The following is a 12905-nucleotide window of genomic DNA, read 5'->3' as shown; positions in this document are numbered from 1 at the left end:
CTTGCCATGCAACTTGGACAGACTGGACTTAATACAGGGAAGGAGAATAGTTGGCTCTCCTGATTTTGTTGGACAGCAACTTCCAGCTACAGGCAATTGGCTAATGGTGAGGGATCATGGGAGTTGCAATCCAACATTTATGGTGGTGAAACATATTCTTCTTCACTGATCTAATAAATAGAATTCTATAACCAATTAAATACAAATGGTGTCCCTCTGTGAGCAAGAGAATAAATTTTCCCTCTGTCCCTGCACTCACCCGGAAAGATGTCATTAAGGAGCTATTCACACTCTATGGCATGCTCCTAAGAACCCTCATTCAGAAGCCTGGTTGCCTCTTGCTCTTCCTCACCAGACTGTATTTCATTCTATCAAGTAGAATCCAAACTTCATAAAAGCACACAATCCTCTTCTGAAGTCAAAGTTTTTATTGTTGTTGTTTTTAATATGGAATATAAAAGACAGGTCTCCCAGTTACATGGAATAATTCAGCATTTCACTGCAACCATTACCTTGCCCACTGATCTTGAATATACTAAATGCCACTTCCTCAGTTTTCTCTGCTAATGTGCAAAGAATTCAGCCTCCACTGTAAAGAAGGAGGGGTCACTGGGCAGAGCTTTAAGGGCAAAGGCTATGGTGGGGACACAGAAATCATGATTAATGGATAATATGAATTCTTTTTGAAGAGAAAATCTTGTCTCTAGGGTGTTTCAAGCTTTGAAGAATAGGAAGAAGCCAGTCTTAGAAGGATTTTGTACCGCCTAACACCCCTTTTCTCTGTGCTCCAGATGACTGGTACCTGGAATGGCTACTTGCATGTCCTGCAGGCAAGATTCTGAAAAAAATGCCTGCACAACAGGAAGGGATGTAAGAGTGGCCTGGCCGATATTACTGCTTTACTCCCAACTTCACTCTCTTGCCACTACAAACTGCATCCATAATTCTTGTTTCTGTTAGGGGAGGGCACAGTGTGGAAAGCTGTAGGGGAAGAGAGCTGCACAGTGTTTAAAATTCAGTGAAGTCATTTGTGAGACTGGTAAGTAACTACAAATCTCACTACCAATTTTCAGCATGGCTTTTACAATCTCTTCACTGGAAAAGGAAAAAAAACGGAATAACAGAGAACAAATTTGGTTTGCCTAAACCACACAGGAGAAATGCCACATCCATCAAACTCATCTGGCAATACTTTTGGCAGCTTTGTAACCCTTTTCCAGCATTCATTTCTCAATTCCCCCAATGCAGCAATGATTAATCTAACCCCAAAGCAGCTTAGAAAAAAGAGGCAGGAAGTGAGGAAAGAGCAAAGATCTCTTCCTCTAACCACTGCCTTCTTGCTTCTCGCCCCCTCATCCAAGAAGGGGAGTGTAGTGCAGCACACAGATCCTCTTGCAACCACAGCACACCAGTTCACAATAGGACTCATAAAGCAAACATGGCATCTTCTTCTTTGTCCTTCTTTCGGTGGGGTCCAGAGCTGGTAGAAGGGGGAGGAACCCCAGCAGAGGGACTGGGAAGTGTGGGTAGTCGGTCGGCCACCTTTGCTCGCTCTTCCAGGAACTTGTCAAACTCTGGTAAGAGAGAACATGCAGAGAACAGTAGGAGATATGGAGGAATCTAACTAGAACCCTGAAGAGTACTTGGTATTTTGCAGCACATTAAAGGGTCAGATTAATTTCAGATAGTTTTTTGTGGGTTTTTCGGGCTATGTGGCCATGTTCTAGAAGAGTTTCTTCCTGACGTTTGCCAGCATCTGTGGCTGGCATCAAGATGCCCAGATGCTGGCGAAACGTCAGGAAGAAACTCTTCTAGAACATGGCCACCTCGCCGAAAAAACCACCAAAAAACTATGGATGCCGCCATGCACAAGCCTTCAACTCAATAATAATAATAATATTTATTATTTATAAACCGCTTTTCCAAATTTGATCAAAGCGGTGTACAACACAAAACAAAAATGTGAGACAATAAAACAAATCAATAACACATATCATCAATTAAAATTATATAAAAAAGTTTACAAATATTAAAACCCAGAAAAACAAACTAGCTGGATCACCCAATTGCATATCAAGGGGAGAACAGAATGGAATCAAGACACATGGGGGAAAGCTTGTCGAAAAAGAGAGGTCTTAAGATTCTTCTTAAACATGTCAAGGGAGGAGACAGAGCGGAGCTCGTCAGGAAGGGAGTTCCAGATCTGCGGGGCCAAGGTAGAAAATGCCCTAATTTCAGATACTTTGGCAAATCTGTAATTCATATCATTAGTGGAGAATAAATATCATTCATAGCATTTCTGCACATGAAGACACGGGAATATAGTTATGGTTTAACAACCATCTTATGAAAAACTGAAAATTGCAGAAATCATTTCCATGAATTCCTCATTTATACAGGATGTTTTTATACATTTGCAGAGAACATTCTATATTCAAATGAACAAATGGGAGACTAGACTTTCAGGGTAGATAGACAGCATGGTTTGAAAGCAATTTACCTTCACTGGTGACACCCTTTGGATCCTCTGTCTCATTTTCCTAAGAAGGGAGAAAAAAGGGCAGTATAGGAATCATGGAATTTCAGACAGAAGTTCAGAAGCCTTAATTATAAGGACAAAGAAGTGTATTCTGACCAAGTCAGGCATCTGGTATAAGTTTCCATACCAGTAGAAGTAAGGTAGAATTTTAAGGAGGAAACAGGTTAGGATATGGCTACCAAAAACTATGCTCAGATAATCATTTTACTTGCACCATGTCCCCAAGAAAGGATGAAATGCAGAGAAATTTCATCATCATCAGAAGGGACACATTCAAAGGAAGAGAGAAAGGCTAACATTTTAGCCATTAACTGATAACGATGATTCACATAACTGATTGTCTGCTGCAAGCAGCCGAGGCTAAGTTTTGGCTGCATTTTGCCCATGAGAAACTAGACAGGTAATGAAAGAAGATTTAGATAACATGTGAAATTTTTGCTGATGTAAACCTGGCTGCAGTGTGTGTTTGTTTGGGGAGGGGGAGATGACCCATCTCAGATAATATAGTTGTGCAATCAGTTATTACCTTATATACACAACTATAAATTGACCTCATGTATATGTTGAGGGCAGGTTTGGTGGCCAAAAGTATGGATTTTTATATGACCCATGGATATGTTGAGGGTAAAACTTAGGGGCATGTAACAAAGGATCTAAAGGAGAAAGTAAAGGAAAACAATGTAAAGAACTTACAAAATTCCAGCAGGCACAACTGAAAAACATGCCTTTGGATGTGGCTGTCAGTTAAATGGATGATAGGGAAAATAGATATTTTTGCAGGGATAGATTCATCTTAAAGGCTGGATGGATGAGAGGGTAGAAGGCATCAGTGTTTGCAGGACAGATTACATTCTTTTCACTAGGGGATGGTTCCTTTTTTATATGAGTCAAAGTTAAAGTACAGTACTTACATTGACCTGCAGATAAGCTGACTCAGGTTTTTTGGGGTCAATTTTTTGACTAAAATTTCTAGACTTATATGTGAATATATGCAGTAGTTCAACACACTGCAAACTATATAACTAGTAAGTAATGAGAATGGTGAAGGTTACCAGTGGGTGTTACATAAAAGAAATTCTTCTCATAGAAAGATTATGATCCATGTAACTCAGTAAGGTGAGCAGACCTGGCAGGTACAAAGGGCAATATTTATGTTTGCAGCAGGCTGCACTACACAATATTTTGTTGGAAACTGGCTGAATATCACAACTGAAAGTGATTTTCCAGTGGCAGGTTTTCAGATGCTGATTTAGTGGATAGGGGCTGTTGGGCCTTTAAAAAAGTAAATCTTCTTCTAGGGTGGTACAACCTTGTTGATGTACCTTTTAAGTAATTTCTGATTGATGGTGACCCTATGGCGCCCCTATCACAGGGTTTTCTGGGGCAGAGAGTGCATGACTTCCTCAGTGTCACCCAGTGGGTTTCCATGGCTGAGTGGAGAACTGACACTTGTTCTCCAGAGTCATAGTCCAAAGCTCAAACCACTACACCATGCTGGCTCTAAAATCCAGATGGCTGCAGAATGCCCCTAGGATTACATGTTGTCCACAGATCCCTACATTTTCACCCCAGGAATACATGGACTGGGAATAGCTTTCCAGGGTTTCAGACAGGTGTATTTCTTAGTTTAATTGAGAGATGCCAGAGAATGAACCTGGACATTCTACAGGCAAAAACCATTTTCTTGCTACTGAGCTATGGCTTTTTTCCCAAGGTAACCAATAAAAAAAATACATAGTTGAACTCTTAACTGATATGCATGTGCTTCAACTCTACTACTTACCACATCAGTGGAGAGCCACTGCTCAATATCCTCCATGACGGCTGCCTGGGGGACCGGAATCTGACAAGGAAGGAGAAAGGGACAAAGCAGAGAATGACAGGGAAAAACAGGCAATAAATCTATCCCTGAAAAAATAGTCTATTTTCTGTATCATCCATTTAATTGACAGCCACATCCAAATGCATATTTTTCAAGCAACATCACTCAGGACCCACCACTAGTCCAGTTTTCTTTTTAAACATAATTTGGCAATGTTACTTTTTTGGGGGACAATTTCCACAACTCTGCAGCCAGCATAACCACTGACTATGATGACTGGGGTATTCTAGGAATTTTAGTCCAAAAAAGTAATTTTTACAAGTTCAAATCTTAAATGATGCCAGTGTCAATTAAGATTAATTAATCATTACTTTCACTTCTCTGTTTTGGACTTGTGTTGGCTGAGTGGAGAACTGAAGCTTGTTCTCCAGAGTCATAGTCCAGAGTAATTGAATATTCCCCACCTTCCTTTATATTTTTCCAAAGTTACATAGGCAGAATATTAAAAGCTGCTATGAATTAAGTGGAATTTTTTGAAAGTGAACCTGAAAGATGCAAAGCTATTGATCCTCATGATGTACACTAGATATAGATTGTACAGTGGAAGGTGTCCACTGATATTAGATTTCAGTAACACAGTGTGGGAGGAGGAGAAAGGATCATGTACATTATAGGTATGCAACAGTTTGATTTTTGTGCAGTGAAGAACAATTTTCATGTACCATTATGTTTCTGAGAACTGCAACAAACTGGCTATCACAAGGTGTAATGAATATCAGATAGAAAACCATGACATTGGTGTAAAAATCATGACATGTCCAAAACATATACATTTTAAACGTTTCTGGACACTTCAGGGCATACTACCATATTCTGCAAAAATTCTCCGTCTTTCCCAAAGAGGAGAAACATTTTTTTAATGAAGTAGAATTTACACATGGTGAACCACATTCCAGTGACTCCAGTGACACCAAGTGCCTATGTGTGCTACACTTTCCCTTGATTTCCTGATGTCAATATCACTTTATATTTTTTCTGTATAGATTCTGTATAGATTAGATAGATTATCAGTCAAATAGGGTTACCCCAGCACTGACATGTCAGCTCTTTTAGGGCTTCTTCATCCATTCTCTCACTTCATGTTATTTTCTGGGTAATCTTTACTCTGAGTGAAATTCATAAAAGGTGTAATGCTCCAGTGTCATCTAAACCTTTTCCTTCACACTGTCATGTAAGAAAATTACCACATTTCTATGTTCAGTTGGTGAAACATCATATAGTTTGTGGAAAATCTACAACTGCTGGAATGGATCAAAGGCTTTGTCTTGCACATAGACTAAATTACTTAAATGGAAACAACAATATAAGATTCTTCTGTTTTTGCTTTTTTTGCAGAACCTTGGGCACTTGAATAATCCACCCATGTTCAGCATGCTTCTTTCCAGTTGCTTAGACAGACTCATGCAAGAGAGACTATGCTTAATATGAAACACATCAAATGTCTATTACTTTTGTGCTATGATTGTGTGTTATTTGAGGTAGCTGGCTGCTGCTGGGATCAGACTGTTGGTTTGTGACTTGATGGAACTGGATTTGATTCAAGAAAGCAATTTATATAAACTTACAAATAATGGAAACTAGGTTATGCAGACACACACTGGTAACAACTCTGCTAACCCGAAGATATTTGATCTCTGTCTGAAACAGATGCATGCTGTATTCTCATGCGAAGAAAATGAAGGAAGGTGAAGAAACACTCACTCCCAACCTTTTCAAAACTGGTCCCTGTGCAAAGCCAAGCACTTGAGTTTGAAAAAGTGAAATTTATCTCAACCACAAGCATTTTCAAATGTGAGAGCTTTCCCTTTTGCAATAAAATTGATCAGTGGAAAAGTACCTCCCACAACCCTTTGATGTAATGCAAAAGAAGCTGGCCCAAATCCAGAGACCTTTGAACACAATAGGAAATTTCAAAAATAAGTGAAATGAAGAAGGAATACCAATTGTTCCCACAGATCACCTTAGACAGAACTAAAAAGCAAAGAGGCGTTTGACATTCAGTGCAGTTAAATTTGCAGATCCTTTGTTGCCACAGTGGTGGAAAGGAAGAGAGCAACCCAAAGCATCAGAATTCATCTTCCCTAAGATAAGAAAGCTTCTTCAAAGCAAGTATCCAGAGCTATTCCTAGGTCACTCTCTCTTTCCTCTGTCAAGGGAAAGCTCTTCTTTTTCTTTATCAGACTGCTTATCATAACAGCAGTGGGGTTTGGGGAGGAGAGGGATAATTTAGGATTATGCCAAAATTCCCTTTATCCCCCAGAAGAGCTTTCTTGAACAGAGGGGAGAGAAGCTTACTTATACAAGCCAGCTGGAACGATGTGTGGGGGCACCTTAGACAAGGCATCTCAAGTGGTATGTTTATGTGGGTGTCAGACAATTTCCTCAACTGATTCAATTATTTTTATTACACTGGGGACCTCAGAATGACAGGCAGCCTGGTGCTAATCATGTTGCTAGGATACACTCAGGCCAAGCTAGAATTTACTGCAAGTTGTAGAGAGTCTTCAGAAGAGACAGACACTTAAAGGGAAATTTTTAGTGGGAAAAATAGGGAAAAAAAGGTGATTTTAAAGAGTTAAATCTTTTGTGTGGTATAGAAACTTAAGAGGTGGCCACCTGTTGACCTCCCTTCACCCCACTGGTGATCTTCCTTGTTTGGAAAAACAGCTATATTCTCTAGTGCACACCAGTGTTGCTTGTGTAGACAGTGGTGCAATGCTAGTGTTAGTTGGAGATGTGCTCTATTGAGAGACCACATTTTTTTTTATCACATTAGGCAAACCAGAGTGGGTAAATTTTGCCCCTCCAAATGTTGCTGGAGTGGATCTTGTATCATATCCCACTGGCTATTTTGATTGTGTTTGATGGGACATGGAAGTCCAGCAACATCTAGAGGGCCAAAAGATGTGCAATCCTACAGTAAATTGAGGGGGATGGAAGTCTTAAATATACTTCCTAGACTGTTTTCATGGCCCAGTCATACGATTTTGGTGTTTGTCCCCATACAGTGTTCCGTCAGCTCCACACCCTTGCTTAGCAGCCTTTTGACTTTCCTTTTCTCTAACAGAAACACATTCTCACCATTCCTTGACGTTCCATCCAGTTTGCAATGGGGGCTCCATCATTGGACACACCTGGCTCCAGCTAGTTAAAAAACAGTTCGCCTTGAAAAGTGGAAGATGTGGGGCAGAGTGGAAGGCAGACAAGCAAATGTTCCATGTTCATTAGCCTAGCAAGAACACCAGCCCTCCTCTACAAATAAAAGTTGGTAGATATTTCCCTTTTTCCTGTAATATGAGAGAATTACAAACTGAGCTTGGGGCTAGAGATCACAAAAGAGCGGGTTGCATTGCCTCTAGTGATATAAAGATATGAGACACAGAACCAGTTCTTTCTTCTGTGTCTTTAGTAAGGGTCGCCTGCTAGCCTTCAAATCAAAGTTACAATTTAGATAAACTCTTGCTGGTGCTTGCAGCATCATAAAGCCAGCCCAATCTCAAGATGATGGTATATTTGACAATGAAACAACTGTCTATAGTCTCTGGATGGATCTGCTGACAAGAATAAAGATTTGCTTGTTGGGGGCTAGAAGAGTTACTTTGATATTGCATTGTATTTTTGTAAATTGCTGGCCCCATTTGGCTGTTGGCTTTTAAGGCTTTACTTCCTATACTTTTATAATAGCTGCTAAGGTTTTGTTTGTTTACTAATGTGCAGTATAATTCAAAGATATTATTGAACTGAGCTATTACTATTACTAGCCTTCAAATGTTTTACGCTTCTGTACATGCTGAGAATAGTTTTTAAAAGTTACTCTACTTTTAAAAGTTACTGCCTATGGTGTACAATCTAAAAGTTAATTATGTGGAATTAGGTGGCATATGTCAGTAATATCTCAAGTGGTAAGGAGATACATACAAGCTATGCATCTCTTAACCATGGGGAGGTAGATAACCACTGTAAAGCAAAACATTGGGGAGATGTAAAAGCCCTGGTTTCGATATTAAGTATATGTTTAAATACAAGAAGCTGTACAACTGTCATCTAAAGTAGCTCTGATATAGTTTTTTGTTTTCGGGCTATGAGGCCGTGTTCTAGGATAGTTCTAGTGTTCTAGAAGAAGTAATGATTTGCATTAGCCTTTCCCAATCTAATCCATGATTCCCATCATCCCCAGCCAACGACCATGCTTGCTAAGGTTAATAGGAGTCTAATTCAAGTGGCAGGCACAAGACTGGGGAAAGGTGATCTCTATGGATCTACAACTAATGCCTTGGGTGGTTTGTTACAGTTGGGTTGCATGAAACTCCTTTACAGATTGCTACTCACCGCGCCTGTATTTTGCTGTCTGGCATCCAAGGCTCCAGCTAGTCCTTTTGTGGCTAGAGGATCTTCATACTTCACCCTGAAAGATGGAACCTGATTAAAGGTAACATACCCAAGCAGAGAATCTCTTAAAGATTATAGCAGCTTGTATCCTGTCTGAAGCCAGAAACATAAATACAGTATTGAAATCTTTAGGGGATGTGTCAGCATACACATGCTCAAGTGGACAATAGAACCAAACTAAAAATGGGAGAAGGAGACTTTGTGAATTTATGGAAGCACTGTCCATTGATTTAATGCTGCTTTGAAGGCAGTGGGTTTTTGTAAATTAAAAATAGAAGCTGTGATTCTTATACAGCTGCAAACAGTACAATATTGCTGCTGCAAAACTATCTCATATACATAGCCCCACATTTATCTTTGTTTCATTCTACTTAAGCATTCGATACTAATGCATTTTGTAAACTTTCACATTTCTTTGACTCAGGAGAAACTTATTATATTAATTATAATTGGCCTTGGACAAAGATAATTGTCCTGATTAATCAGGGCACGCACAAATACAGAAATACTTTTGCAACCAAATATAAACTCAGAGAAACTGTTACATGCTTGCAACCCACAAGCACCAATTGTTCCATGCCTTGCTTTAGAATGCACACCACCACACCCTTTGCCCTCACCCTCTCACTGATGCAGATTATTTCTTACACAGGTAGGCCAAAATGCCCTGGGACGATGATGTGCCAGCAGTGAGTTCCCGCAGGCCATGTCTTTGACCCTCCCATGGTCACTGGGAACTGTTCCTTCTCAGAGCCAGGGGATTGGGCCACCTTTGTTCAAACTTTTCAAAGAAGTGCTTGTCAGTGAAGGGCCCGCTGTGCACGATGGCATCAATGATGAAGAAGAGTGCTACCACCATGCCACTGATGAGGCAGAATGGCAGAAAGGGTTTGAGCTGTTGCCAAAAATTCTGCACACACACGTTCATGGGGTTCTGGGAAGACAGGCAAGTCCAGGTCCTGTGGTTGCCCAGAAAGGAGGTCTTGTTCAGGCAGCAAAGCTTAGGAAAAAGAAAGGCAGACCAATAGGTGTGGGGGCTGCAGAACAGGCTGTTCCAAGCTGGCAAGAAAGCTGAAGTAGAAGGCAGTTAGTCCAGTGAGAGAATGAGGAAAAAATAGAAGGTGCCTCTTTAGTGGAAAGATCACACTCCACCCACCTCGGTCACAGAAGGATCAGGTTGTGCTGAAGAAAATATACCACTCAGTTCCTCTATAGCTTCCAGGGTGGGAGAGAATGACCAGAGTGTATGTCCAGAGGTTGAGCTTCAGCCTCAGATCAGCAGCTTCTGGCTATTTCTCTACACACATCTACTCTATTTCATGCCCAGGCTTACAGCGAACAATTTGCTGAGAGCACCCTTCATACACTGGTATGTGTACTCAGCATCCGGACTCCTTTCAGTCAGTGAATCAGCCAGGCTCTTTGAGAAAGCAGTCTCTGAGTCAAGCATTATAAAACCTTTAGAAGCATTGAGAACTGTGCCAATGACATCTAGAAGCATACTGGCATCTAGCCTAGTTTGCTAAGTGTTTGGATGTGTGTATGGGTTTTATGCTCAAAGAGAACTGTACATTGCCCATAACAAACATCTGTTTCTAGCATCAACAGGGGTGAACCTAAGTCAAACCACAGAGTTGAGAGGAACCAGAAAATTAGCCAAGTAAAAGGTCAAAACAAGCTCCTCTACAGACTAGCAATGCTTTGCATTTGATTTCTATACTTCTCATAGTAATTTTTAAAACAGTCCTCCTGCAAGCTAGGTCAGTATTTTTTTTAATCATCTTTATGTTTCAGATTTAGAATCAAGTTCCTGGTACAATGAGCTGGAAAGGGCTTCTTATCTTTCCTGCTCTATTTGAAGGCGATATGTGTATATTTGGCAATTTTTCAGGGGATAGGGGCTTGAGAAATTGTGTGTATGTGGGGGGAGGGAGAAGAAACATACACAGCATCTGCTGTGCCCCCTTCAATAGCCACCAGCCATTACTTTTCCTCAGAGAAGATGTTCTGTATAATGCTACATCATGATGGGAAGAGGTTTCTAAGAGGGAAGGGACTTGACAGATCCCTCTTTCATGGCAGCCACCTTCTCCTACTACTCCAATCATCCTCTGTGTGTGATTCTATGGCATAATCCAGGATGTAACATGATGCACAGGGGATTTTTAAAGCAACAACTGTAGTCATCATAAACAGCAGTGCTACTGTCAATACTTGGACAGTAGACTGGGAAATGGAAACTGTAGTAGCTAATGAACCATGAAATTCACTAGATGACTTTGATTATTCACTCCCTGTCTGACCTGTTTCATCATTTTTTGTGAGAATAAAGAGGGGTGGAAGAGATCCATGTACACCACCTTGAGATCACTGGAGGAATGTTTTATAAATGTTAAGTACAATTATTTTACTTTGATCAAACTGATTTTATCATTTTTGTGTAGTAAGGCAAGACATAAATATTTTAATAACAATAATTACAATAACAGCTGTTGTTGTAAGGGAGTGGGAATAGTTTTGGCTTTCAAAACTTTTGGCCCATCTTTATATTGAGGCCCACAGCTTGTGCTCTTAGCTTGTCTAGCAACTTTCATAACATCTAAAATTACTGTCACTGGAAGAACAGGCGCAAACAAGGCATATGACCTAAGAAGTAAACAACACTACATAGTACAAGGCGAAGCAAGCTCTTTCCTTGTAGAAAAAAAATCCTTGCCAGCCAAATATAAATGGCTATATCCAAGCAGGCATGACAGCATCTTGTGTTTACCAGATATGTTTTCAAATGGAAACAGCACACTTCTCAAATCTTCAAAATTCCATTCTAGCTTGCCACAGTAAAACACTGCAATGCTTTCTAGTTATGGCATGACAGGTGCACCTCCATTTCCAGGTTACCAACATGAAAAACAGAAGAAATGGAATTGGAAGATGGCTCACAAGGACCATCCCATCCAACCACCAGAAGAAATTACTAGCTGAACATTATTCTGCATTGGGGGTTACATTTAGACTGCCCAACATTCTCTAAGGCACTTACACACAGCGCTACACTCCATTTGGACCATACTATTAAAAATAAAATATCCACCCCACTGCTGCTACAATTCTTGAAGGCCATTAGAGAATGAGAACAAGCCAAGGAAAACAAGTAGTGGAGAACAAAGTATGTGCTAATGAAGACTCACAGATACCATCTGTATATAAACACACACACTCTTACACACGTGTAAGCAGTGTGTGTGTGTGTGTGTGTGTGTGTGCGCACGCGCACAAAATGAACAATAAAGCCATGCCTTCTAAAAGATCAGTCTCTGTATGGGGTTAGAAAACAGACAGTCTGTTCCTGAAGTCTAGAATTCTAGCACTAAAGAAGATCCCAACCTGGGAAATCAAAAGTGGCCTGAACAGCTGTTGCACTTCAATCCATTTTGCAAAAGGCAAATAGAAGGCAGTAGAAGAGCAATAATACACATGTGGTTTTTTTTCTGTATCCAGACAAACTGGATACAAGCAAGCTGAATCAAAACAATTTGAAAAAATAAAATTCTAATTAAAATACACTGGAAATGGAAACCATTCATCTTTAGGAAACATATTCAGGGATAGCCATATTGGCCATGCAGCAAAGTACAATAAAGCTCCAAATCCACAGAACAGTAATACCTTTATTGGATCAACCAGAAAAACACAAAATACATCACGCATGGTTTCAAAGCTCCACTGGCTTTTTCATCAGACAAGGTGTTAAAAACCATACAGGAGAAGGAAAAAATGACAACGTCAGAGTGACAGGCCTACATTTTGTCTTAAGAGGTTACTTCAGTTCAGTTGAGATCATTTGGGATATCAGTGCACCCAGAGACTACTCGCATTTTTTGGTCATGTGGGGACTGGGAAACAAAGAGCAGTAAAAGCCAGGTAATAAAAATTCAACTCTATTAGCAAAAGAAAAGTAACTCTCCTTGAGATCCAAGCTGTCCCTGTCCAGGGGAGACTACTAGACCTTTGAATTTCTAAAGAAGCCTCCATGCTGTTTCGTATGCAAAAATGTTTAGGTGCTGTATAGGCAAAACGTGCCAGCTGTGGTCCAAA

At 40.2% G+C, this 12905-nt stretch overlaps 1 protein-coding gene across 3 annotated transcripts in view; it reads right to left on the bottom strand.

Annotated features, from left to right (window-relative positions):
• Nucleotides 1-410: 410 nt before the first annotated feature.
• TOM1 (target of myb1 membrane trafficking protein) overlaps nt 411-12905 on the bottom strand; it is a 38015-nt gene continuing 25520 nt past the window's right edge. For 2 of the 3 annotated variants that reach the window (XM_042467600.1, XM_042467602.1), the window contains 5 exons: nt 8751-8826; nt 7503-7565; nt 4323-4382; nt 2501-2540; nt 411-1574 (listed from right to left, as the gene is read on the bottom strand). In XM_042467600.1, the coding sequence (XP_042323534.1) occupies nt 1426-1574; nt 2501-2540; nt 4323-4382; nt 7503-7565; nt 8751-8826 (388 nt within the window). In that variant the 3' untranslated portion in view covers nt 411-1425. The remainder of the gene's footprint in view (nt 1575-2500; nt 2541-4322; nt 4383-7502; nt 7566-8750; nt 8827-12905) is intronic. The other variant, XM_042467601.1, reaches the window with a different exon arrangement.

The sequence above is a fragment of the Sceloporus undulatus genome, chromosome 5, assembly GCF_019175285.1.
Source record: "Sceloporus undulatus isolate JIND9_A2432 ecotype Alabama chromosome 5, SceUnd_v1.1, whole genome shotgun sequence".
Lineage (NCBI taxonomy): Eukaryota > Metazoa > Chordata > Lepidosauria > Squamata > Phrynosomatidae > Sceloporus > Sceloporus undulatus.
This window is presented reverse-complemented; position numbering and strand designations above follow the sequence as displayed.